Source organism: Acinonyx jubatus, chromosome D2 (genome assembly GCF_027475565.1).
Source record: "Acinonyx jubatus isolate Ajub_Pintada_27869175 chromosome D2, VMU_Ajub_asm_v1.0, whole genome shotgun sequence".
Classification (NCBI taxonomy): domain Eukaryota; kingdom Metazoa; phylum Chordata; class Mammalia; order Carnivora; family Felidae; genus Acinonyx; species Acinonyx jubatus.
Window position 1 is genome coordinate 60,239,528 of NC_069393.1, and position 27,747 is coordinate 60,267,274.

General features: G+C 55.5%; 1 protein-coding gene across 7 annotated transcripts in view; it reads right to left on the reverse strand.

Moving 5' to 3' along the window:
* Window positions 1-4,403: 4,403 nt before the first annotated feature.
* SH3PXD2A (SH3 and PX domains 2A) overlaps window positions 4,404-27,747 on the reverse strand; it is a 235,228-nt gene continuing 211,884 nt past the window's right edge. For 5 of the 7 annotated variants that reach the window (XM_027062986.2, XM_027062985.2, XM_053207338.1 and 2 more), the window contains 7 exons: window positions 26,944-27,057; window positions 22,700-22,783; window positions 17,552-17,669; window positions 13,399-13,736; window positions 12,402-12,451; window positions 9,619-9,738; window positions 4,404-7,656 (listed from right to left, as the gene is read on the reverse strand). In XM_027062986.2, coding sequence (XP_026918787.1) covers window positions 5,689-7,656; window positions 9,619-9,738; window positions 12,402-12,451; window positions 13,399-13,736; window positions 17,552-17,669; window positions 22,700-22,783; window positions 26,944-27,057 — 2,792 coding nt within the window. In that variant the 3' untranslated portion in view covers window positions 4,404-5,688. The remainder of the gene's footprint in view (window positions 7,657-9,618; window positions 9,739-12,401; window positions 12,452-13,398; window positions 13,737-17,551; window positions 17,670-22,699; window positions 22,784-26,943; window positions 27,058-27,747) is intronic. The other 2 variants (XM_027062987.2, XM_053207339.1) reach the window with 1 other exon arrangement.

The window sequence follows — 27,747 nt, forward strand, 5'->3', positions numbered from 1 at the left end:
GTCGAGGAGGAGCCGTCACACTGTTCTGTCATGTGTTCAGTTGGGGCCTGCAGTCTGGTGCAAGTGCATATGCAGGTCTGCTGACTACCACGAGCATGCTCTGGTCCCAGCAGCCTGACCACCCTCAGAAACATGAGAACTGAGGGCCAGAAGCTCTTACCATCGAGAACTCCCTCCCACGGTGATGATATGCATGGCAGTGGGTGGGGTCGGCCTGCTAGACCACCCATCCGCAGGTGGCGGGTGACCCAGTTCAACCATCTCAGTGCTTCCACACCCAGTGACTTCTCGCGTCCACATCTTCATTTTGGAGCCCGGGATGATGGCCTAGGCTGCTTCTGCTAGATCTGTTAATGCCAGTGTGAAGTTTCCAACAAAATAATAAAATAATTACCAAAAAAAAAAAAAAAAAAAAAAAGACACATTGCACTCTCCAGCCAGAATTACGTGTGTGAGTAACGCACACTTGCTGCCAGAAGCTGTGAGTCCCGTGGGTCCTGCCCAATGCCAAGGACTTGTAAAATGGAGACAGCTTGCCCGGTATTTGTTCTCTAACCCCTTGTTATTTAGTTCAAGTGGGAAATTACCAACACTCACACGTGTGTGCTCATGGACACACACACATACGCACATGCACACACACTCGCTCTCAACACACAGCCCTCAAAAAAGTGAGGGAATCTTAATTCTTTAAGATTAAGTAATGTGGGTGGTTCTCTTTCCAGAGAGCTCTGCATCGAGATTCTCAAAGATTGGACATATAAATGTGTATACTCCAAGGAGAGACACCCACACACAGGGGCACGGTCCCACTCTGGGCACACAGATCCATGTTTGTACAGGAATTCACCCAACAGAGGGGTTGGAGCAGCAAGCATACAGTACTGGAGACGGAGGGGACAAGCCAGTGAGGATGTCCCTGGAGCCCTGAAGGGCAGAGCTCCAAGGGCTTGGACCCAGAGACTTCCCATCCTGCTGCTTTCTCTACCAGTGCCAAGTAAGGAGGAGGCCCGCTTGGTACCTGTTGTGGGGAGCTGTCTACAAAGACCTGAGTAGGCCCCTCAGACACTTCTCTGAGGCCCTCTGGGAACTGTCGGGGTGTTGAGCAAGAGGCCGGGCTCACTCCTCGGGCTGAAGTCATTGAGATGAATAGGTGGCCCAAGCTCAGCACCAGGCCTAGCTGTAGGCTTGTGGGAATTGGTGTCTCACTGGGGTACATGGGGCTCAAGGCACCCACGTCCCCAAAAAAGGATTTGGTACATCTAGGGTTCCTGCCCATAAACTGAACTGAGGTTACATAGTTTTAGAAAGACTCAAACATACATCAGAAAGATCACGGCCCAAACATCAGGAGACTGGGGTGAGAGAGGGCTGCTGGGAGTGATTTTTAGGACAGGTCTTTCTGGGCAGCTGGCTGAAAAACAATGGAAATGAAAACAAGGGACCGTTCCCGGATGTCCTTGCTCTGCTCCGACGGCTGGGGCCCTGAGCGGCCTGTCCCTGAATCCCTTCTGGGTGGATAACACCCAACAGAAAAAGGGGCTGCCCTCCGGTAGGGACCCCTGCCATCCTGCCGGGAAGGAGGGGGCGGGTATAAAAGCTCAATATCCAGAAGGTCACCTGTCTGCTCCACAGCCTAACTCCTTCCAGCAGCCCTGCCGCCTCCTATGGACGAACGGGCCACCGGGTCTCCCGCCACTGTCCCAACAAGCCCTGGCGTCCCTCTTGATAATATTGCACTTTTCCTGTCTCTCAGATTGTTTTCATTTTCGATTGAGAATGCAAAGTATTTGGAGGGGTAGGGGAAGTGAGTAACCTTAAAGAAATAATATATTAGTTAAATACAAAAAAAAAAACCAAAAACAAACCCAGAACAACAAAACAAAACAAACACAGGAAAAGTAGGGGCTACTTTCATTTTTTTTCCCTTAAAACAAACTACCAAACCGAGGGCTAGACTTAAATAGTTCTACACCTACTCTGCAAATACTAGTAATATGAAAATAATGTTCAACCGAAATTCCCTTGTCTTTCTTCCTTAGACGATAAAAGTAGTAACATGCCTTGCTGAGGAAAGCGATGGATATAAATGCCAGTAAAATATGCTGCTCTAACATCTGAAAGTGATTAAAACGATTCTATATAATGCCTTCGTCAAGATGGAGACTCGAGAGTAAGAAAGAGAAGCCTCTGGGGCCAGGCGAGGGGTGGAGGGCCACGGCTGGCAAGGCAGAACCTGGGTTCAGCCAGGGGCAGATGGCTCACTCGCCGTTCAGAGTCGCCCCTTCCGGCCCCCTCCTGCTGCCCCCAGGGGGCCCCTGGCCTAGTGGCAACAGCGTGGCAGGGCTAGGGAGCCCAGCCAGGCCCGCTGTTTCAAAGTGGGAGAGAGATGAAGACATTTTTTCCCCTTGTAATGAAAGAAAAAAGGTCTTTAAACGGAAAGAAAAAGCACCAAATGATGCATCTTCGGGCATTATACAAACCTCAATAATGACCTCAGAAGGGCTCATTAGGATTAAAGGTGCAGTATACAGCAATACAACGCTATTTCACATTTTCAATCGCAATTAATGGAAAACTGGGTTTGGACACTGCTGAGATTTCATTTTCCTTTTTCCTTTTTTAGTCCGATCTGGTTTTCCTCCAGATGGGTCAGAGCCACAGGCCCCTCCCTCCTCCACCTGCTGCGGTACCCTCCAACATCACAAAGCAGCTCAGTAGCTCTAGGGAAAAGCCCCCTTGCCCTAGGTGGGGCTCAGGAGTCCAGGGGTACGAGCCCTGGCATCCCCCGGCCATGTCTGAGAGGGACTGGCATGTACCCTTCGTGCTTCAAGTATTAATATTCTCTTTGGGTTTGCAGGGTTTGTGCTGTGTTGAGTCAGGGGGTGATGGTGAGGGGTGAGGTGCGAAGATGGGGCATGGCAATCCCTGTTCACTGCCCAAATCTACATGCTGTCACCAGGTGGCAGCATTCCCCACGTTTCCTAGATGCCTGAGCAACTCCCAGCCATCCTTAGGGGGCTGGATGTCACAATGTAAACATGATGACCACACAATAAACTCCAATGGGGGTGGGAGGGAGCGCAAGGATTAATGCAGTGGGGTGGTCTGCCATTAACTAGCTACATGATTTCAGGAAAAGTAATTCCCTGCCCTTGGGCTGCAGTAACAGAAGGGGATGGGATGGAGTGACTTCCAAGGCCACTTTTAATGACTATCACTTAGAGCACTGGGGATCGAGGAGAGAGGGTCCTGGGGGAGGGTGGAGAATGTGGGCCCCGCGGGTGCTGGAGAGCCCCACGGGGCAGTGCAGACCGTGAGGAAGGGCAGGGAAAGGCAGGCTCTGGGGAACACTGTGGTCCAGTCCAACTGAGATGTTCTGTGTTCGGCAGATGCGTCCTGCACTCCTTCCTGGCCTGGCTGGCACGTTACTGACTGAACTGGCTCAGTGCAGACATTGGAGGAGCGAGGCCGCTGGGGCCCCCCCCTTGGAAGACAGCTACATGGAAGGTCCTTTCACCCAATAGTCACTCTACTTTTAAATTTTATTTTAAATAATCATAAATTACTTTTTTTTTCTTTTAATAAATATGTGCTGCTTAAAAATGAGAAAAGTATATACTGCATCTTTAAGTAATGCACTTTGCTCTCTGGGTTTCTTCCCATTCCACCTTATTAAAGTGCATTAATTAAAAAATAATGAACCACTTCTTTATCATTATTGTTCAAATAAGTCCAAATAATATTAATATGAAGACACTAAACCACTACCATTAGTACTGCAACCTAGCAGATTAACTCAATATCCTACTCTATTTAATACTGTCCAGCAGAAGAAAAGAACGAATTTCAATTTTAAACTCACAAACAAAACAAGAAACAAAATCTCACCGCGGCCCTTCCACAAAGAACACGAGCAGTTTGCTGTAGCTGCCAGGCATGAGTGCACGGCCAGCGAGGAGGCTGGGGAGATCCCCAGGCGAGGCCTCAAGGGTCTAGGGGGCGGCTGGGGTGCTGAAGGCACGAGACACAGCGTCCCGTGCTGATCTTCGGGCAACATACACTGCCTGGGTGGGGAGCAGGGGTAGAGGGAGGCCTTTCCTCCTCTGTAGAAACCACCAACCCTTGGTCCAGGCCTCTGGCAGCTGAGCTGGTGGCTGTGGAGCCCAGTCCGTCCGCAATCAAAGGCACGTGTGGGATTCCACTCCCAGCAAAGGTGGGGGGAGTCCTTGGGGAAGCCAAGGCTTCCGGAGGCTCCCCTCGGAAACGTCAACGACTGAAAGACACAACCCAAGGTTGACAGGGACTTTATTCTCTCCTCTCTTCGTGGGGGGCGCCGCCCCTTGGGAAGACCAGGTCGGCTCCCGGCCCGGGTCCTCCGGTACCTGTGGCATCGCTCGGCCGGTGGTGGCTGCCCATCCGGGGTCCCCTCAGCCCTCAGCGGGGACGATGGGTGCTTCTCCACAGTTCACACGTAAGGGTTCTGGTCCTGCCCAGACGGGAGAACACGTGCAGAATGGTGGCCACCCGGCAGCCTGAGAGCTGCCTTTTCTCCTGGACAACCTGCTCCTCCCTCCTGGGGAGGGTCCTGCCCCACTGAGACGTCTCTGCTTTGCCGTGTCTGGGACTGGGGCTTCAGCCCCTGGGCCCTCCGGCAGGCGCCACACTAGGGTGCCGTCCACAACAGTGGAAACCAAACGAAAGGACTTTGGCTTGTGAAGGGAAAGGAAGTGAAAGCCCAAAACCGCCAACCTCCCCGCAAAAGTTACGACAGAAAAGCCCCATCTGCTACTCATTCTGTCCCCTGTGAGGCCGACTGCTCTTGGGCCCCCAAACAACCCCTAAAATAAGACCAAAACCCAAGGCCTGACATTGAAGCCCCAAATCAATAAACCTCTCCCAAAACATGCAAAAGAGCTGCCCACCCAGCAATACCCAAAATAAAGTCTGTGCAGATGGTGAAGAGACTGACGGCTGCACCCACCCTCTCTGTAAACTCTGGGGTTGGCGGTCCTCCGTGGGGCACCCAGGGCAGGGCGGACTCTTCTCAAGGCCAGGGAACAGCGACAGGTAAGAAAGGTGGTCCTTGCTGGCAACCGGGGAACTGCTTTTTCTTCAATGAACAGACATTGACGGTGGCCTGGCCCAGGGACAGGCTGGGCTCCCAAGAGATGCCTCCAAGCCCCAGAGCCAGTGGGGTCTTCTAGGACACGCGCCCGTGGCAGGTGGCGGCAATCCCCGGGAGACCGGCACAATTGGCAAACACAAGGACCGCCTCCGATGGCAAGGTGCCAGCGGCAGAAACCAAGCTGGGCAGGGGCAGGGCACAGGAGGTCCCTGCGACCACATCTTTTCCGGATTTGCAGCCAAGGCACAATTGGAATTTCCCTCGTGGCCTGTCCCAAATGGTGCCAGGTCCGTCAGCCAAATCACCAAGGTGCCCACGTAGGGCTCAGCTTTCTTGCCTCTGGTCCCAGGCCCGCCGCTCCCCTGCCTGTTCCCTGCTCAACGTGGGCCCCCGCCGGACCTTACCTGCCAGCTGGGGGACAGCCTGGCGGGGAGCATCTCTGAGGTCACGCATTCTGCAGGGTTTAACGTTGTCCCCCCCCACCCCTCCCATTTTCCCTTTCCCCTTTGTCTTCATCTCACTGCTCACCCGCACCAGGCTGGAAGGACCCACGCCCCATGTTAGTTCTTTTTCTCCAGGTAGTTGGAGGGCACCCAGCCTTTGAAGGGCTTTGCGCCATCCAGGATCTGGCAGTACCACCAGCCGTTGGGGTTCCTCTCCAGGACCTCCATGGACACACCCTCCTGGAAGCCTGCTGTCTCCTCATCCCCCTCATAGTCCGCGATGGAGACATAGACGTCTTTGAGGTTGTTGTGGATGAACTGGGACTTCTCAATGGGCTTGGGGCGCACGGGGGACACGGGAATGCCGTTGCGCTGGGCGGGCAGCAGAGGCGCGTCTGAGCCCTGGCTGGCGGCCCGTTCGGCCAGGCGGCCCTTGGCGTCTGCGGCAGCCGAGCGGGCGGTGCTGAAGGAGGAGTTCCGGCGGACACCCCGGAGGCCGTCGGTGGCAGTAAGCGACTCGTTCCTACGCAGGGCGCAGGACAGGTTGTTGTCCTTGGGTGGCGGGGACACAAACACCGACTGAGGCCTCACTGCCACCTGCCGCACCCCGTTCCTCATCTTCACTGCCCCGGCGGCCGAGGTCTTGCCGAAGCCCCCCGGAGGCTTGGAGGGGATGGGCGGCGTGGCCCTCTTGTTCTGGTTGACGGTGTTCAGTGCTTGGACCCGCTTCTCGATCTTCTCCAGGCTGTCTGACTTGCCCTCGTTCTGCTTGCTTTGGGCGCTCACTGTGTCTGGCTCTTTGCCAGAGGAGTCGGATTGCTCGTTCTCGCCGAGCACCAGATAGTGGGAAGGGGCCCAGCCCTCTAGCTCCCCAAACCTCACGTACCACCAGCCGCTTTCCAGCTTCTCGAGCACCTGTACCTCCACGCCTGCGGGGAAGCTGATCTCTGAGTCCTGGACCTTCTGGTAGGCACTACATGTCGTGTAGGAGGCGGCCTGCCCTTCTCGTCCCTTCTTGGTGGGACACGGGGGTGTGGCGGCTGGGGGGGTAATGAGGTCAGTGGAGCCTCTCCTGGACCCCTCACTGGGACTTTCAAAGGCCGTCTGAGGGGGAAGCTCTGAATCCTCGCTCTTTGAGCCCTTGAGACCGCCCCGGAGCTGGCCTGTGGGTCTCAGCTGGCGCCGTAAAGTGCTGATGTCCATCTTCTCTTGACTCTGGGACTCTGCTCGGCTCAGGAACGGCTTGGGCCGGACCGACGGCTTAGCCCGGGTGCACGAGGTCAGCCCAGCCTTTAGGTCGGCGTCCCTCTTCGCCCCAACCGTGGGCGTGCCACGGATGCCTGCGTCCGAGGCAGAACGGGGCTTCAGGTCACCACTGTTCTTGGACAGGGAGGAGGAGGAAGAGGAGGAAGAGCATGTGGTGTTGATGGTGATGGATGAAGAAAAGGAGGCAGAGGAGTGGTTTTTCCCCAGTTCTGCCTGGGCGTTCTTCTCTGCCTTGAGCTTTAGGAGCGATGACGATTTGGGGGAATCTGATTTGGGGGAGTTTTTTCTAGCAAGGGACAGAGGGGAGCCCCCCGGGGAGTCACTGTCCCGGGAGGAGCGTCTGGCTGACAGGGCATCCTCGACACACGGCTGGAAGCCCTCGTTCTCATAGATGGTCTCCTCCTCCAGGGCCACGTCCTCTGAAGAGCCGCCCACCCTGAAGCGGGCCCGCTGCAGTGAGGAGGCCGGTGAGGGCCTACGGGGCTGGGCGGGCCGCCGCTCCCCCGAGCCGCTGTCCTCCGTGGGTTCCTCGCTCAGCTCTGGCTCTGAGTCGAAGCCGAAGGCAGGGATGTCATATTCAGGCTCCTCATACTTGAGCTTCAGCGGGGAGTCCTGGCTCTCCCCAGAGCCCACTGGACCCTCCTCGGCCTCCTTGGGCTTGCTGGGGGGGGCGGGGGGTGGTACCTTGGGCCGGGTCAGTGTGCTCGTGCGGCGGCTGAGGTTGGGCTTCTTGCGCTTATCGATGTACGACGCGGGGGCCCAGCCCTCCTTCTCACCGATCTGGACGTACCACCAGCCACCCGAGTTCTTATCGATGACCTAGGGGAAAGGGTGGGCAGGCCAGTGAGCTGGGAGGATCGCCGGACCCTACGATGTGCCAGGCTAGGAGCTTCGCACTTCACGCGACGCACCAGGCTACGACGCATCATGTCTGTTTTACAGATGAGCAAAGTGAGCTACTGAGGAGGTGGCCCCAGGACCCCGGGTAGTAAATGCTGGGCTGGAATTGAAAGCCAGGTCTCCACCATCTCCTCCTCTCCAAGACCCTCCCCCCTGGTCCTCCAAGACTCCATTAGCACCCCAGGTCCAGCTGGCCTTGTCTACAGACTCCTGCTTCTCCCCCTAAGCTGTGCACTTAGAAGACCTACTCCTCCTAGTCCCTATGGAACCCAACTCGCCAAGGACCCGTATGTCTAAGAACATGCCATTCATTCCACTGCTCCTCGTCCCGCCCCTGGGATTGCTAGGTCCTCCGCCGGCCACCCTGGAAAGGGTCTCTCATGTCAGAAGAGAATGGGAAGATGCAGGTGAGGTGAACTGGGAGGTACAGCCCGAGACCAGAGCCACCCTGCCGGACGCCTCCCTGGTGTTCCCACCGCCTGTGGTCATTTCACTGCATGTGGGATCCCAGTGAAATTCTGCCGGTCGAACGGACTTTGGCTTAAATGGTTAACTGTGGGAAGGATGAGGGGCTTTTAGTCATTTCCATGTTAGTATAAACTAGCTCAAGGAGCTTCTTTCTTAACTACTATTTGAGATTGGCTAAAGACCAGGAGTGTGGTGCTGCCTCTGCTGCAGTTCATCTGGGCTGGAGCACATAAAGGGAAGATAATTTTGGATTGTGGGACACTCCTGGAGAAAGGTACCGGGGGGGGGGGGTGGAGGGGACATGAAAAAATTGATACCAGGGGAAGAGGGGCAGTGAAGGAAGAGAGATAGAGATAGAGACCAGCCCTCTGTAGTCCACACCAAAAGGCAGAGTTTCTGTCCTTCCTTTGGTCCTCTATTCCTTCCTTCACCCTTCCCACCCCACACTCCACCCCACACTTAAGATTAAGCCTGGGTAGCTCCTAAGTATGACAGTTCAGTTACATGGTGAGCTTTGGAGGCTCTTCTGGAAACCTAAGCACCACCGACGGAATGATTTTTCTTGGAAATTCGGTTCCAAATTGAATATGTAGGATTTAAAACATTCACGCGGGGGACACCATCTCTTCCACAGGCAGAGACCGCCTGAGGGCTCTTCCGACAGTTCTACAGGTGTTAATTGGATGTAACCTCATTACTCAAGAGCAATGCCCGCGTGCCCTGCAGTGGCCACAAAGCAGAGTTTCATAAATGCTAGGCCGGGAGGGAACCTCCTAGGGTCTGTTACCTCATGTGGCAGAGACACAGGATCAAAGCCAGGGCAGAGGAGTGACTGTATCGAGGGTGAGAGGTGCCGGCGGTGTGCACGTGGCCAGAACCCAGGCCCCTATTACCGTGGCTACGTGGACCACATTCTCCCCACAGCAGCGCTTGCTAACATGGGTTCTTCAGAATCTTGGCCCCCAGGGTGCTCCTAGGAGACAAACTGTCCTGGGGCCAAATGGGTCTGGGCAATGCTGCTATTCTAGTGCCCTCTTAGAGATGCACGGTGACATCCCTACAGCACAGGCTCTGAGAAGTTCTGCGATTAAAAGCACACAACTGCATGGATCTTGTTTAACCCAATGTCCTTCAAACCTGTTCGACCAAAGAAGCCCCTTGTTTCAGGGCACTTCCGTCACAAGTTCCCACTACACGCTCTGGGAAACGCTGCTGTGAGGGAAGGACTGCGTGGAGACAGGAGTCCTGCATTCTGGTCCTCACCGTGGCACTTACTGGCTTCAGGCAAATTTTTATCCCCGTGGGTCTTCTGCCCGCCCCCCTGGAATGTTGCCAGCAAGGCATAAATGGGAAACATGGCAGGTCTTTGACTAGCATGAGTTCAAACCCTCAGCTTCATGGCCCAAGGCTCACCTCTGCCTTCTGTCCACCCCGAAAGCTGATGCCGTCAGAGATGCAGGACTGGAATTCAGCAATGGTGTAATACTCCACCTCAACAGAAGGGGGCTCTGGTGGCTTCGGCAGCTGGAACCCCTAAGGCAGAGAAGGGCTCAGTGAGCAAAACCTACCTGATCAGAACTGTAACAGAGGCAGAGTGTGGCGTTTACACCAGCTGGAGGGCAGCTGACCTGAGAAGTATCCATCACCTGAGGCTCAGGATGTCTCCCCAGGGGACTGTTCTCCTGAGCAGGCTTTCTACTATTACCTATGATCCACTTGAAACTCCTCTGAGCTGTCAAAATGATCATTTAGTAACAGTAACTTCACCCCTACATCTCTGGAGGTCCAGTTTATAGATACTTCAACAGCTAGGTCCCAAAAATGAAAATGAAAAAGCAGAGAAGTGGTTTTAACAAAGCCTGTGCAAACTGCCCCATGGGAGGAGAGCCTCGTCCTTAAGTCTGGCTGACAGGTCACAGCGGTGACATCTGGTTGCAGAGGCAGGGCCAGGGGACACAGCCATCTCTTTGGGGCAGAGGGCAGGAGTGAAAGGGGGCACGGAGATGGCTGAGAAGAGCCCTTGGTGGGTCATTGCAGAGATGCCAAATGGTCAGGCAAAACAGGCTGGATTGGTTATACCAATACCCAAGCAAGACAGTCAAGGACATTTAGGATTTGGCTGCAGCCATGACTTCTGAGTCTTATTCATTCACTTTCCAAACATCAACTGTGCATCTTCTGGGTGCCAGGCCCAGGTCTGAGGCACTGGGCACTTAACAGTGAACCAAAAGGACAACCCCCTTGCCCTCATGGGGCGGACATTCTAGTTTCACTCGGTCTCTACTCTGGTCAAAATGGATTTTGTGCTACCCTGTTACTTCCAGTATGTCCCAGTATCACACAAAGGGGTTAAAGCAAAACAAACAAAGAAGTATGTGTGTTTGGGTGGGGGGGGGGGGCGGCGGTGGCAGGAAGGGAGAGGGAAGCAGCTGTGGTGTAACAGGAAGACCTCAAAAGACCTCTGCCTTGCAGCTGGACACATGTGGGCTCCAATCCCAGCTCAGCAACGCACCAGCTGTATGGCCTTGGATAAAGCCTATGACCTCTCTGAGGCTCAATTTCCTCATCTGTAAAATGGGTCATGAAGAGAATTACTGATAGGTACCTAACTTCTGGCCCAGCCAAGGACACAGGGGGAGCTCCACCAACAGCAGCCAAAGCTGACCCCTCCTTCTGAAATGCCATCGTATTCCCTGGAACCTTCTGCATTCTCCACAGCTCAGCATGTCCTAATCTGGCCACTCACAGCCCAGCTGTCTTGGGTCACAGGGAGCGAAGGGCAGGAGGAAGCTGGTCTTGAGGGACCAGGTATGATTCAGCCCACTTTCTCCGCCCGGGGCCGGGGCCCTGGCCCTGCAGGCATGTGTGTGAGTAGACGGGGTCCAGGCCCCAGCACCCCCCCTCCCCCTCCCCCAGCCACCAGGTGGGATGCAGCCACATCTGGCTGGGACAAGCCCTGCCGCAGTAAGTCCCGCACTTGTTAAGTGTGGAAGGAATGCGCCCATTATTCCCAAAACCGAGTCTGCCTGAAAATAATCAGCTGGGGCTGAGAGAACTGGAAGGACGGGAGAACTCATTGTTTTGTCGTGGAAAACTCGAGGGTAAAATGACATAGAAACTCCCCTGGGGCCGATGGCCAAGGCAGGGATGGTCTCCTCTCCACACGCCTGACTCAAGGACCCGTTTACTGAAGGCCCGCTCTTCCAGGCCAGGGCAGATGTCACGGATCCCAGTGACCCTTGCTACTAGGCCCAGTGAGACTTCAGAAATCTTTCCCCACACGGTGCGGCAGGCAGCCTGTCCGTCAGCCACAGCTGACATAGGAAAGGGAAACCTGGCGGCCAGCCCTGCACACACCATCCCATTTCATCCTTCCAGCAGCCCCAGGAGGTGGCTGGCACTGTCCCCATCTTACAGATCAGGAAATGAAGGCTTGGGGAGGGTAACAGACTTGCCCTGGATCTCGCCGTTCCCAAGTGTCAAAGGTGCAACATAGACGCACGTCTGGCAGGCTTGAAGCCCTCTCTTTCCACGGCACCCGCTGCCCCTGAGGACAGTCCCCTGAACTAGGGCTCTAGGTCCACTGCCAGCATCACTGCCACCCTAAGCCTAGTGTCCCGAGGGTATATGCTCTTCCCTGATGGTCTGGACACCAGGACCCCCACCTACAAGAGCCAGGGACGCCAGCAAGTTGAGCCTCTGACTTTCAGCACAAGCCAGTCCTGGCCATTCACTCCTCCTTGCAGGGGTGCTCGCCGGCCTGCCCTCTGCCCTCCCAGGCTCTGGCATCCACCGAAGCCATCGGACATTCCTGAGCCAGGAAGGCGAAGCTGAAAGGCTTCCAGGCACACATGGACAGCAGCCCCATTCCCAGCCCCTGGCAATGCCCTGGCTGGACACTCCCGCTGGCCAGTCTAAATGTTTATGTCTGCCAGTGTAGCGGCTGGGATAGATTTATTTAGCTTTGGAGTGCAGTGTGTTTTTGAACATCAACTGTCCAGCTAGGCCCCCAGAATGGCTGCGATGCCCAGGCTTTCCTCTCTGCTCCTGGCCCCACAAAGCTGGAAGCCCAGCAGGGCCCTGGAAAACCCCTAGACTGACAGGCATTGAAATGAGACAACCAATTAACTGGGGAATGTTACAGGGCGTCCCCAGATACAGGAAGAAAAAAAGGAGAAGAAATTCAGCATACATACCAGGCTGGATTCTCTGCGAGGTGGAGGCCTTGTCCTTAGGTTTGGGGAGCCTAGAAGAAGAAACATGGCTTCAGAAATCCCAGCCAGACAATGGGTAACAGCGCTGGACCCTGTCTTCCCTATGTGTGGCTGCCTCCTGATCCTGGGAAGCTCCTGGCTCTGTCCCACACTCAGGAGGGGCCCATGTGCTCAGTCACTATCAGCACTATAGTTTCTTCATGGAACCAGAGACGTTTAAGCTTTCTTGGCTGTGTTTCGGGGGATCCATGAGCCCCCTAAAATGATGTGCACATTTCAAAATGTATAGACATAGAGGCATTTTTCAGAAGAAAGGGTAATAGCTCTATCAGATTTTCAAATGTAGGAGCAGAGGCCAAGTTCAGAACTCAACTAAAACCACAGCTTTCCTCAAGATTTTAAGGCTGGGTGGACATCAACAGAAGCGGCTCTCTCATCATATAGGGCAGTTTAACCTCCATCTGAAGACGCTGTTGAGCCAGAGATGCATAGGTTAGGAGGGGGCCAGTTAGCTGGGTTTCTCCTATACAGAGGCCTTTAAAACTGCTCGTGGAGAGGCAAAGCCGTTCCTTCCAAGTCTTTTAGGTTTCCAGTAACTGGTGGGAGGCGAGAGAGAAGGAGGGGTAAGGCCAGGAAAGATGTTCTACTGGCTGTCACTCTGTAAAGCAGCCTTGCACAAGGGAGCCACGTGTCACAGCCTGGGAGATACACTGATCTGCAAAGCAACCATTCCTGGCTTTCTTCTAGGGAATGCCACCAGCTTAAACACTCGTGTATTTTATCTTCAGCGCAAGAGTTGTGAGGAAGTGCCTTGCCTACTCATGATTAGCATGAAACAAGTTCAGGGTTAGGGGTCAGCCTAGATGTCAGGGTAAAAATGATATAGGGGTCTTATACACCCCTCTGGCTTTCCTTGCACCCTGTGACCGCTTTCTAAAGAGCTGTGCCGTAAGGATGCAGGGGTCAGGAAGGCTCTTACTGATCTGGGCCCTCTGAGGGGCAATCCTGGCCACGGCTGGCGAGCCCTGGGCCAGCTTGGAGACACTCCTCTCAGGGACGCCCAGAGCGCTGCCATTGGAGGCATTGCACAGGATGGGCAGGCTGATCTCCTTCTTGGCGATGGGGACCTCAGGGCCCTCTCCTTCGGCCGGTGGAGTCTCCTTATCCCCCGACGCCTTCTTGTTCAGCAGGTTGCTGATCTCCATGATGTTCCCGATGATCTCCACTGGGCCTGCCAGATTCTTCTTGCGTGCTGGCAGGTCGTCCTTGGCTTTCTTCAGGTAGGATGCTGGCGCCCAGCCCTCTTTGCCCAGGTACCTGGGGGAAGGGGTGGACATGATGTCACTTGAGCGCTGCTACCTGACCTCACACCCCAGGCTCCACCTGGCCTGGCCCAGCTGCGCCTTCTCCACTGTGTTCTGCAAGGCACCTGGCAATCCCACCATTCTGGAGAGAAGCAGGATGGAGGGCAGGTGGAAAAGACACCTAGGACACCAGTTCTTCCTCTCTCCTTGCTCTCTGCCTGATCCCTCCTTGTGTGGGCTCTCGTTCTCTACAGTCAGGCAAATGTGGGACATCAGGATGAGAAAATTCCTCAGATTGAGTTGCCCACCAAGTAGACTTGACAACGGCCTGCTACCTCCCAACAGAGAGGGCGATTCTAGAGATAAGAGCAAGTGTGAACGTGGTGTGTTAGGCAGAGGCCCTCTGACAAAGGGAAGGGAGATCAGAGAGGTGAACAGGTAGCACAGGTAAGAGGAGTTAGGAACCCCGAGTTCTGCTCTTGAGTCCCTTGGTGAGTCCCTTGGTAAGTCCCTACCCTGGAGCTCAATTTTTTCTCTCTTCTGCAAACTTCAGGAAAAGAGTAGCTGCAAAAATTTATCCAGAAAGATAGACCTTTCGAGACTAACTAGGAAGATGTCTATAAAGAGTGGCCAAGTGCGGGAGGTATGGATGCTAACTGTGGGGGTAGCAGACAGATCAAGTTCACAGAACAAGTCCCCAAACAGACTGATGTTAAGGGTAACACTTCAAATTACTGGGGGTAAGGGGCGCCTGGGTGGCTCAGTCAGTTAACGTCTGACTCTTGGTTTTAGCTCAGGTCATGATCTCATGGTTTTGTGAGTTTGAGCCCTGCGCCTTGGGCTCTGTGCCAACAGCACAGAGCCTACTTGGGATTCTCTCTCTCCCCCATTCTCTCTGCCCCTCCCCGGCTCATGCTGTCTCTGTCTCTCTCAAAATAAATAAATAAATAAACTTAAAAAAATTAAATCAAATTAGTGGGGGTAAGGATGAGCTTTCAATTACCAATTTGGAGATGACTGATTACCCAGTTAGGAAAAGTACGTGAGACCTTGGCCTCACACCACAGGGGGAAAAAAAATTGTGAACATTTGGTTAATCTTGAGGATTGAGAAAATCTTTCTAAATAGGGCTCCAAAACCCAAAACCATGAATGGAAAGACTGAAAGCACATGACTGGATAAAATGAAAACCTTTGGTATGGCACAACAAAACCAAAATGAAACAAAACAAAATGAAAACAAAATCAAAACCCATAAACAAGGACAAAAGGCAAATGACAGGGTTGACAATTTGAGGTGACTTGATGACTTCTGAAAACAAGCTTTTCCCTTTTCTCCCCATGGTGCTCAGAACTTCTACCCAAGCCCACTAAGAGCTCACCTCCCAGTCCACCAGTTGCACTGTCCCCATCTGCTCCCCAGGGCACATCTGGCTCTTTGCAATGGCTCCTCTGTGCCAGATGTCGGACACTCGCCCTTCCCACCTGCCTGATCTGACCTTGTTCTTGGGTGCTCATGAGGTGGGAGAAACAGGAACGTGAAAGTGAAAGTTTCTATCAACATGCCTGAGCTTTGCTGGAAAGCCTAGGCAGGAGGTGGCTTCTTATGTTCACACCACTGGAAAGCACAGACAGGCTGTCCCAAGGTCACCTGTCTGGCCCCCTGTTTGGGGCTTGGAAGGCAGACATCAGTTAACACATGGATAGAAGTCAAGGGGCTGGCCTGCCTTCCCAAGGTAAGGGGTGCAGAGAGAAGCACAGAAATTTCAGGGGTGGATGGCAGCAACGAGTAAAGATGCCTAATCTTATGTATGAGCCACGAGCCAAGGCTCAGCAAAGCAAAGCAAGTAGCAGAGGGCCACACAGCTAGCTGTTGGCAGCATCTGGCCTGGAACCTGGTGCTCCTGCATCTCAAGATGAAGAACTTGCTGGCTATGGCAGAGGTGTTCTTCTATGAGAACAGTGGGGAGATGGGGAGTGGGGTCTCATGGGAGTGATGGTCAGGCCTGCTCACTGCCCTGAGTGCTCCCATGTCCAACCCTGTTGTGTTCCTCTGGTGTTACATGGATACAATTAGATTCCAGGCAGAGAGATGCAGGGGAATCAGGAGCGGCTGTGTGTGTCTGGGTCCAACTTGGCTCACATCTGCTTTCCAGCTCTGGAGCGCAGAATGACTCCAGAGGGAAGCAAACTGGAAAAGAAGGGATAGAGAGAGAGAGGGAGGGTATGTGTGTGTGAGGGGAGAGGGGAAAAGAAAGACAGGAAATGAGGATCAACACAGAGCCTGGAATGCTGGGAAATGGCATATTTAAGGGGGTGTCTGGCAGCCTTCTTAAGGTGGAATCTTTGTAGGGTTTTTTCAGTTGAAGCTCCCACTAGCTAAAGGGGTAGGCCATGGGGACAAGAGTTGACTAAAAGTGACGGCTCAGAGTAACCTTGTTGATCATTTTAAGAAACTGGAAAAAACCCCCGCAGCCTTGTAGATAACCTCCGGGAGGGTGGTTTCGGTGACCAGCCTGCCTTAGAATGTTTGCTGGCCCTCCCATGTAGAATTGTGGTTGCTGGATTTTGGGGTTGGGTCTAGTTTTTTAGAGAGTGTGAGAGTCTAGGGGCAGTGACTTTGGGAAACACACATCCAGGCACACAGTCCTGTCCCACCTCACAGAGCAGAAAGGAACACTTCAGCCCTACTGACTGGTATGCATGGGGCCAAGGGCAGGGGCAGCTATGTCTTGTCAGGTCACATTAAGGCTGAATCCTGTGTAGCCAATGACCTTCATCCTACCCGTCAGCATAGCCCAATCTTAACACCACCACGGTCCAAGATACTGTCTCCTGAGTGCCCATATCACTTGGGTCAATCCTGTCCCCACTGTGGGACACAGAGCGGAGCACCCTTCCTGCCCAGGGTGGGTACGGGGTTCCCAGGTGATGGGCTGGGGAAGTGGTCCCCAGAGCTCACAGATACAAGACTATCTTGGTCATTTGGGCTACAGGCAGGGAAGAGAGAAACTGGGTGAAATCACCACAGCAGAGTCAATTCTAAAGGACCCAAAAACATTTCCTGTGAGCCCTAACCCCACCCCCCACCCCCCACCCAGAAGGTGCTGGCTGGCCTCAGAGCCCCAGGACAGAGGGGACTGGAGAGCAGGACTTGGTAGGGGAAAGGTGAGTGAAGCCCACAGGGTTTAGTTGGCTTCTAGGATTGCCAGGGAAGCCCTCCCTCCCCTCCCCATGCTCCGAAATGGGTTTCTCAGTTGGGAAACATGATTGGGCCCTGCAAGAGGGAGGGGCAGAAGGAAGAGGCCTTTAAGCTAGGCTTGGGCTCAGGCCTTACTTCTACCCTGGCTCTTGCAACCATATAAGCCAGCCCTGCATAGTGGAAAGGCCCCCAGTGTTGAGCTGCGGGCAGCAGGGACTGCCTGTTGGGACCTCAGCAAGGCCTGTGGACGCCAGCCCTTCAGGCGGCCTGAGCTACAGAGCGCACCAGGCAGCCAAGGCCGGACACAGAAAACCAAATTCAGATGTGCTGGACTCTCCTGGCAGATGCATGGGAAGGGATTGCACCACTGCCTGAAAGCTGAGCCGGGGCCCCTGTGCCCCACTGGCCACAACTCTGGCTCTGCTTGACGTGCCCCAGGAGAGAAGCTGCGAGATGAGCACTCTGTTCGAGCTGTTCAACCGTGCAGGGTTGAAGCAGCCAAGCCTGGGCTGTGGGCGCAAAGCCGCCTCAGTGTCGACCTGCCAGCTGGTGCCCACGGCCACTGTGCAGTCTGCTGCCCAGGGCCGGAGTGGTAGAGGGATCTCTCGCTTCCGCTGAGGCTCCTACCTGATGTACCACCAGCCCTCCAAGTTCTTCCGGATCACTTCCACAGTGACGCCCTTCTCAAAGCCAATCTCGTCCTTGCTCTGGCTGGTGTAAGGCTGTACAGTGACGTACTTCTCCTCTGTGGGGGGTGGATGAAGCAACAAGGCACAGTTATTTGAGGTTGGAGCTCAGGTCCTCCTTCCTGTCTCTTCCTCCTCGGGCCTGGCCCGGCTTAGCTGGTTGCCTCACTGTGGCTCCCAGTGTGTGCAGAAGCTGGCCGGGGCCCTAGGTGGCCTGGCTAAGCCCTGGCAGCAGAGAGTTGGCTCTCCCAGCTCAGTAACAGCAGCGAGGGTGCTGGCGCCTAGTGTCCTCAGGGGTCCAAAAGCTCCCTGGACTGAGGGCACAGTTAGGGGGAACCTGCCCCGTGTGGCACCTGAGTCAGGAATCCCCTGGGATGTCTGGAGGCGCCGTGGCATGCCCCCCCTTCCCTGAACGTGCCAGGCCCCCACCCATGCCCCAGACTTGCTCTCTGAGCCCTTCTCCCACCTCTACCCCTTAAATCCTGCCTCTGTCTGATCTTCCGGCAGCCCCAGGGGCACCTCCTTGGTGAAGCCTCCCCTGACCACTAATGTGATCACCTGATTGTGATTTTCCCAAGAGGATTGTGGGGGACACACGTTCGATGGGAGTGATTACATGGGTTTCAAGATGAGGGTCCGGCGGCCAAATGATCAGCGGTGATGCTGACTGCAGCCATCAGCAGGGCCTCCCGGAGCCCAGGGTGGGCCAGCATGCTGAGCTGACCACACAGCTTGGGAGCACCCCTTTGGGGAGTTGCCTGCTCTACTGTCACATTCGCCTGCGAGCCTTGTTCAGGGCCTCCCCAGGTACCGGGAAGGAGGTGCCTTATGGGAAGACAGGAAAAGCCTGGGAGGGCAGGTGTGGGGAGGCCGGGCAGTGCTTGTCCTCCTGGATCTCTTCAGCCTCTCTCCTGGCAGGGGCCCTGCTGCCTCTGCACGGGTCCTTGCTCAGGCTTCCAGGGAGGTGTTCCTCCTGCGTCTGCTGGGGCCAGGTGGACTCATGGCTGGCTGGCTGGCCGCCCTGTCTCCTGGGTGGAGAGCCTCCCCAGAGAAACGTTCAGGTCTCAGGAAGGATCACACATCCCCATACTCACCCTCTGGGAGGAGGAGCAGACCTAGACAGAACTGGCCACACCCTCTGGGAAGGTTACCCTGAACTCATGCTGTCTCTTCCAGCCTGTGCCTGTCACACAATTGGGGCTCCAAAGGCACTAGGCAGCGCATCAATGAAGGGCAAGGCTGTCTGAGCAGGGGCAGGAGGCTGTGTTCTAAGATACCTGTCCCACTCCTCCTTGCTCCCAACTATGACAGTAACTCCTAGATTCCTTGGTGGGCCCTGATGGGCAGCCTGCCTGAGCCTTAGGCAGCAGTAGGGGAGGGGGACGGAGGACAACTGCCACCTCATCCCCCCCCCCTCACTGCCCCACGACAGGAGGGCCATCTGTTTACTTAGGAGGATCAGGGTCCTGTCTGCAGCCCTGTGCCGGGCTTGGATAGCAAGTCCCTCCAGGATGGAGGTGGCAAGGACAGAGCTGATGGGCCCTCGCCAAATCTCAGAGGCCGCCAAAGGCGAAAGGTAGGTGATGACCCACTGGAGCCTCCACCATTCTTCGGCATGCGCTTCTCAACGGCAAGCTTTTCCCAGATGCAGAGGCCTTTCTCACCATCGACTAACTCCTGGAAGCTTTCAAATTCCCATCCAGCCACGCTGAGGAGAGCTGCCAAGATCGCCTGAGAACCTGGGCCAGCCAGATTCTGACTCGGGCCTTTGAGAAGTTCAGTGTGCTACACTCCAGCCCTCCACTCTCCTGCCTGCTCCTGGTCCCACTCCATTTTCCAGTGGGGCACGGTAAATCCTGGCCCGGGCCGTGGCCAGAGGGGCAGCACCAGGCCCCGGGGATGTAGGGTTCTGAGGTTAGGGTGAGGCCAGGCCTGGGCTCCACATTTTGCCTGTGTTCAGCCGGGCTATTTTTAAAAGCCTGTGGTTCCAGCAGGAAGCCATCATTAAAGTTTTCCTAGGCAAAGTTGTCTCTGCAGGGAAAAATTATAGTCCTTCTCCTAGGAAGATCAGAGGAGTGCTGTCCTGCCGCATGGCAGAGAACAGGGCCTGGACCGTGACGTGTGGGCCCAGGCTCTGGAGCTGTCAGGCCCAAGCAGCAGCCTCTGCAGCCCCCAGTGTGTATGCGGAGGACATAGCACTGAGGGCCATGTAAGTGCCCGGCCTCCCCTTGACCCTCTCGGAGAAGGCAGAACCAAGCACATCAGTTTTCCCTAGTGAAGCTGAGCTGCTCCTGCACAAGGCCCTGTTCTTGGTGGCCCTCGGACTGACGTGAACACAGAGGTCTGGGAGTTCATGCTCCCGGGAAGAGATCTGGCTGGCCTAGAGGCTTATCTTGCCCAGTCACTGTGTAGGTCCCAGGTGATGAGCATTCAGAGCACAACTCTTCCAACTGGTCTGTGTGGGGGTTTACTTTCCTGCCATGGCCAGCTTAGGCGGCGGAGGCATGGCTTACCTCCGTGTAGACATGTGGTTGGCTGTTAGGTTCCCAGCTTCCACGTTTCCCTGAGGGAGAGGCAGAGCCAGCCCCTCTACTGGACCAGGGCAGAGCCCCGTCTGGGGGTGGGGATGGGGAACCAAGTCAGGATGCCCAGACAGACTGAAATGGTCTCAGGGGCTTGGGGAAGGGGGGTGGGGTGGGCAGCTAAGTCATTCAGGTTGCCTGGGTCTCTAGAAGAGACTTTTAGGAATCAAAGTTTAGGAATCAAAAGGGAGAGGGAGCTGTAAGCTCAGGGGTGGGGGGTCACCTCAGGGCTTCTGGGAAGCACTGAGGCTGTGGTCACTCTGATGTGCCGTCAAAGGTGGGTGGCAACTTTGCCCTAGGGAGGGCTGACCAGGCCGCCCACCGGGTGGGTGGGTGGCTGGCTGGGGGAGGTGGACAGGCCTGTTTTGGTTTTGGAGGCGGGGTCTGGAGAACCCTGCAGTTTCCAAACCACAGACGCCTCCTCTTTCAAATGCTTTCCCCTCCGTCAGCAGTCTCCCTGGCTTCCCTCCCGGCCCCCACAACCTACCCAACCCCACTACAAGAGGCCTTCTGATTCCAAAGGCCTGGTTGGCGGAGGGGCTGGGGAGTGGAGGCCCCGGGGAAGCACTGCTTCTCTCTTGTCTAGTTATATATGACCCACTGCCTGTTTCCCCCCATTGGCTCCACTGCTTTCTCCCAGCCAGCTTTCTGCAAGTCTTTCTTGGCTGCCTGATTTAACTTAGTCCTGACTTAACTTAGGGCTGAGACTGGGAAATAATGCTGTTTAGGTCTCTTAGAGAGAGAGAGAGAGAGAGAGAGAGAGAGAAGGGGAGGGAGAGAAAAGTGGGCTTGTCCTCATTTACATATTTGTATACGTATGGATGTCCACAGAGTCGTGCATCTGGCTGGGAACTCATGTCCACATATACCACTGCATGCGTGTAACTCCGAGTCCGCTGCCTGTGCCCATGCAGTGTGAGGGGCTACGTATGAGACCGTATAGGAAGCTATGTGTGTCCTCGGTGGTCAGAAGCAGACGTACGATGTGTCCAGAGCAGCTGAAGCATCTGCGACTGTAAATGCATATGTGGAATGTTCTACGTTGGCTGCACGAGCGGTATTACGTGTGTAGTGGCTGTGGGCCAGAGGCCACGGATGCGCAGCTGCGTGGGGGCCAGAGGGGACAGCGTACTGCTGCGCACGGGCAGTAGTGCTTCGTCACTTGTAAGTGTCCGTGTGCTTATGGAGACGCAGTTGCGTTTGGGGTTCGGTGTAGGATGGCGTTGGGAGCAGATGCTGGAGGGGATGGGGGAAGGCCAAGCTTTTGTCTCTGCGGTTTTTCCAGGCCAGCGTCCCCCTCTCCTCTGCTGCCAAGGCTCAGGGCAGTGTCCCAGGCTGGCCCCCCGGCAAAGCTGCTCCACCCCTCCTAGTTCTAGGGTGCTCCTGCTTTACACCCGAGCTCGTTCTCGCCGTTTCCATGACTTGGCCTCCTGCCCTGCACCTTGGAGTCCAACCCTTGTTCCACCCTCAGGATGAGTTGGGCTCCCACAGCCAGTGCTCTGAGTGTGGTGCTGCACCAGCCACGGGCGGCGGCCACCTCAGCGTCCAGGCTTGCTGCTGCCTGGGGCTTGGGGCTGGTGCCAAAACATGGTCTCAGATTGTTCAGGAACAAGCTGTGGGGGTGGGCCAATATTCATGGGGCATCCCTGCTATCGGAGAGAGGCCAGTGCTCATCACAGGCCCTTCCAGCCTTGTTCTCGGTGAGACAGGAGAAACGGACCTCTGCTGGCCTGTGGGCCCTGGAGATGTTGAGGGGTTTGTTCAGAGGCTCGCCCCTAAGCTCCCTACTCCCAAGCTCCTGGATGCTGGAAAGGCCCTGAACCCGCAAATGTCTTAGTTCCCAATCAGCCTGGATGGCTGGCCAGGGGCCTCCCTGGAATCTTGACCAGGCCCCTCACAAAGTGCTGATGCCAGTGCTGAAGATGCTGGACTGTCACTGCCTTCAGAGCTGGCTGGGGCCGAATCCCGGGACCAGGCTGGGACTGGCTTTTGTTCCCTTTCTAGTTTCCCTGGAGCTAGCTGAAGAAGGAGGGTTGTGGGCTGGCCCTTCTTCCTACTCTGTCCCTAAGTAGTTGCTGGAACAGCTTTGGCCGATGGAGCACCTTCTCAGAGGAAGTGGGCACTCACCGAAGAGTGGGGGCAAGTGGGACAGCCTGTGCAGAGACTTACACCCCACCCCCCTCATCTGCAGCTTCTAGGGCCAATGTGGCCTTTCTTAGTCCAGCCGCCCCCACATCACATCCTGAATCCCATGACCCCCATCCCCAGGATGGTGGCAGAAGCCAGAGCCGCCCCCCAACTCCCAGTCATCCCAATTCCCAGGTAGCCCCCTGTGCCCTCCTCCCCAACACCCCACAGATGCAGAAGGTGAGAGAAAGTCTAGCTGTTGAATCTGGGTGAGGAGGCCGAGTGGCAGACAGGAGCAGAGCTCAGAGAGGAAGGGAGGTGTTAGCGAGAGAGCGAGGGGCGGCAGCTGCGGGTCAGGAGAAGCCAGCTCCCACAGTCACCTCGGCTGTGCTGCCTGTTGACCATCCCGCCCAGGGTCCACCGGCGATCCAGACGCCGCAGATGGGCCTTGCGTCTCTTGGACACTGGTGTGGGAGATGGCAATGGAACACGCGGCCGACGGAACCGGCGGAGAGAATGGAGATGAGGATGAGATGGGATGGGGCAGGGAGGGGGATGGCGGGAGGGAAGGTTCAGGCTCCCAGGGCATCACTGCCAGGACCAAGCGCCAGCAGCATGCACCTGCTGGATGGGGGCAGATCTGCCCACTGACACGGGGGTAACTCCACCAAAGCCAAACCATGTGGGTTGTACCCCTAAGACCGAGAGGGGCTAAGAACTCACAATGCCAGCACCTGAGAGGTGAAGAGGGTCCTGGGACCCAACCTGGCACAAAGATGGCCCTCCCAGGCAGCCCCAGGGAAAGACTGCTGCTTCCACCATGGCTGGGCAGTCACGGTTCCCAGGAGGCCATGGGGCCCACGGCACCACCCATCTGTCGGCCACCCACTCATTACGTCCTGCTTGTGAGCCTACCGCCATGAGCCAGGCACTGTGTCAGGAGAGACGTGGGGGTCCTCTGCCATGGGGCTCCCTGTCCCTATCACCCTGGGGGTACCTGTCTTTGCTCTCTCAGCCCTCTCCGGGGCCTAGCACAGGGCCTGGCCAGCGGCTGAGCACTAGGAAATGTTGCATGGGGACGGATGCTGCAGGCCTTGGTTCTGCTCCTTTGCTGCACACTGCCCACTGGATTTCTGACAGCAGGGGACCTGCTGCCCAGTTCTCTGTGCTGCAGCCCCTCTCATCCAGCCCATGCCCTCTGGTTGCCGTGGCCCAGCCCCAGAAACCCTCTGCCTTCCTATAGGATGCCCAGGTGGAAAGACACCATGTCAGGGCTGCAGGGTACCAAGCGGCCCCTTGCAGAAGCTGGGGGTCAGACTGCTCAAGTATGGGGGACACAGGTCAGCAGAGTCAAAGGAAGACTGTCCAGACACACCTGAGCCAAACCCCACCAAAGCCTCCTAGGAAGTACTTGCTTTTCTCGAGGGAGTGGTGGTGACCTATTTGACCTGCTTCTTGGCAGTAGGAGGCCTGGACCAAAGGTTGGAGATATGGATTCAGCTGAGGCCTTGCTGCCGGGTGCCTGTGTCACCTGGGGGCAGGCAGGCTTCTGTTCTTCTCTAAGCCTGTTTCCTCATCTGTCACTGGGGCTGACATCTGCCCTGCCACGAGCAGAGACAAGGGACTGAACGGGCCACGTGGAAAAGAAACGATCTCCTGTGTGAGGCCAGACTGGGAAGGACCCTGACAGCTGACCTCCCGGGCAGGTTGTTCGGTGGCTTCCCTGTGGGCAGAGGAAGCCTCAGATGATGCTCAGGCCAGGGGCCACTGCAGCAGCAAGTGTTATTTCCCCAGCTGAAACCATGCACGTGGACCATCTCACTGAAGCCTCACAAAAGCCCTGTGCAGTCAGCACAATCTCCATGTTAGAAATGGGAAAACAGAGGCACGAGGGGGTCAAGAAACCCTCTGAGTCACACACCTAAGTGTCAGGGCAGCACATGAATCTAGGTGGTCTGGCTCTGGAGCCCAGATTCTAGGCCCTACGATGTTCCTCCCCCTTGACCCTGCACCCTTGGCCTGCCTACAACAGGGAAAGCCCAGATAAGAGGCTGGTGCCAATGCGGACCCAGCAGAGAGAGAGGCAGATCATCGCCAGCGGCTATAGGGCACAAGGGCACAGGCAGAGACCCAGATTCTGGTTTTGGCTCTGCCACAAACTGAACTGGGGGCTCCATGGAGGTGACACCCCTATGGGCCTCCATTTTCCTACCACCTCTGAGAGGCAACGGACCCAATGGTTCATGAAAGCACTTTGCCAGAGTTGGGCTTGGCCCTTATTGTCATCAGTGGGTAAGAGGATCTTCAACCTCCACCCCAGCCCTCCTACCTCCTACTGGTAACATTTCAGAACTCTAGCATATGCCAGAATGCCTGATAATAGAAATAAACCCAAACAGCCAATTGTCTTTTTGGGATCAGGGATCAGAGACCTATGATGGGATGGCAATAGGCCTGGAGTAGAGGGGACCAATGTGGGATAGTCTCTCGGACATACCACAGATGCCAGGGCCCTGGGCTGGGGTGCTGAGCCCTGAGCTCTCCTGTTGAGTTGGGCACAGACGCCCAAGATGTGATGATGAAGTTCACAGCTGCCCAAATGTTGCCAGGGGTACTGGCACACAGGTCCTATCAAAAGGATGCTGAGGAATCTATTTTAAAGATGGTCTCCCTGAAGGCACATGCACGCACACACGAACACTTCTGAATGCAGAGCCTGCACTGGTTGCCTTACTGATTCTTACTCTGTCAAGGTCAAAATCCTCTACAGCCTGCCACTGCTTGTTCTTGCACTGCAAAAGCACCTCCTCTCTCCTCAAACCAGGCTGCCATCTGTGTGCACACACCTCCCTGGCTCCTTCCTGCCCGGGACTTCCCTGCCTACTCAGTGTCCTGTCCTGCATCTCCCGACATCTCTGCTCTGACATTCTTGGCAAAGCCTTTTAAGGCGGGACTCAAATTCCACACACACACACCCTCTCAGAAGTGCTTACAAGCAAAATGCTTCATGGGTGGGCAGAGGGCACAGTGGTAAAGACTACCAGGCAAAGGAGGCCGACCAAGGCTCAAGCCTTACGAGGACAATCACGTAGCTAAATGTCTTGAAGCCTCAGTTCCTGCATGTGGAAAAGGGGGATTTTAACAGTGCCTCCCAGAGTGGTGGCAAAGGCTTTTAAAGTCCCAGGGCCACACACCTGGCAGGGAATAATACCTCACTAGACACTCTAGGGATTGTTGTTTCTGAAAGGCCCAGGGATGACCCCAGAACATGGAACTGGGTAGGAGGCAAGGCCTGATGACTGCAGATAAACTATACCAGAGCCAGCTCAAGGGCTAAAATCCTCCACCATTGCAGAGGTGCAATGGAACCAGAGATGAGGCTGGGTGCAGGCTCAGCCCCAGGGCTCAGGGAGCAGCCAGGAAGGATCGGGCACCCAGCCTGAACCTGCAAACTCTTCCCGACGGAGCCTCATCCTTGGAAACCTGTCACAAGGTAGATGTGCATTGCAGGGGCTGCAGCCCTAGTCAAGGGACTGAAATAAAGCATTTACATGGGAGGAAGGGTGGGGCTCCAACCACCTGCCAAGTAACTGACATTTAGGGCAAGAATGAATAAGGAGCTGGCACTCGCTTGGCGGACTGCTTATTTTGGCCTGGGCAGCATGGAATGGAGGGTGTGTATGTGGGGGGCAGGCCTGGAGGTGGCCTGAGCCCCGGGTGGCAGGCCTCTGTCCCCCTGGCTCTCAGTCATGCCCATTTGGACCATCCCCACTGACCATTAGGGCAAGCATTCCTGTTGCTGGGACACAGAGGGTTTAGAAGTTCTTAGGAGCAGGCAGACAGGAACTGGGGGCGGCTCGAACTCCCTGGGCTCAGGCGGCCTGCTCTGGAGAATACCTGAGTCCACAGACAGTGCTGGCCTGGGGGGGGGGTGGGGAGGGGGGAAGAGCAGTGAGAAAATCCCAGGAAAACTTCACGAGGCCAGAGCTAATCAGAGGGGCTAGGGGTGCAAGGGCCACCTTGCGGTTCTTGCTACACTGAGAAATGACGTGCAGGCTTGTTCTCTGTGTCTGAACTGTTGGCCAGGATAACAGATATCCAGAGCAGAGACTTCTGAGTAGACATGCACAGCAAAAGTTGTGTGCACAAAGTCCATTGCGTTCATCCCTGCAGCAGAGAGCACACTGTGGGGTCAGGGAGGCAAAGGTTGGTCTCTGTGGGGTCCCCAGGGGAACCAAGGGCTTCTATGGGGAAAGGGTGCTGTGACATTTAGTCCTAAGACTATTCTTTCCAGTCTCTGCCCCAAAGTTGCCAAAGCCTGAGATCCACACTCCAGGGAAATTTCCCCTCTAATTTGAGCCCCATGCAGGGCAGGTAGGGCCAGGCCTGGGAAAGGAGGTGAGCTTGTGGGCTGGCTTCAGTGAGATGGGGTCCCAAGGGAAGGGTCTGGCACATGGCCCAACTCACCTTAGGGATTTTGATGGCTTTAGGGAGAAGAGTGGGAAATGGGTTCACTCCAAGGGCCAGGAATGGGGTGGGTACCCATCCCTGAGGATCTCGAAGCAGCCCACACCCTGCAAATGCCTCATTATTTCCCCTCCGCATTGAACCTGCAGGCCCTTACCTTCCCCAGTCTTGGAGGTGTTGATGTCTGAGTCATCCCGAGTACCATTCTGGGCCTCCAGGTAGGTGGCAGGGACCCAGCCCTGCTCCTCAGAGGTGCTCACAAACCACCAGCCTGCAGAGAGGACAAGAGAGAACGCAGTCATGAGAGCCCAGCAGGATTGGGCGGTGGGGGTGGGGGCAGGGCATGGAGCCAGGCAGCCTGGGCACCTGGCAAACACCTGGCTTGAGTCCAGCCTTGAGAAGCCTGTGCCTCACTAAGAAGCAGCCAACACGCTCCCTGAGAGGAGGGCCCGATGGACGGTGATCCACACTTACACAAATGCTTGATGAAAAAATTTAACAGTAAAACTGAAACAAGGATGTGTCAAATGTGTGAAATCACCCTGTGGGAGAGGCCAAGGAAGCTCTGGCTAAACAGTGACCACTGAGGGTCTCTGAAACCCATTAGGACTACTGGTGTGCCTGGGAGTTTAGCTGCCTTCTCTGCTTTCAAAGGTATCCAGAGATAAATGCCTCACAGACACCTTCTGATGGTCACTGTGCCCCTGGCTCCATCACAGTCCATGGCATTTGCACATCGGTGCTACTCACGGCTACCCTGAAGTATGTTGACGTGTCAATCATACTAAGTGGGCACCGCACCCTTGAGTGACCCCTGGCGGTCACGGCCAAATGAGAAGAGTCTTTCTCGTTCCTTGGTTCATTCATTTATCATTTAAACAAATGTTGACTGAGCCAAATACTCTGAGCACCTGGGTCTTGGGACTCCACTAACTGCCATCAATCCAATCTTAGAAAGAAT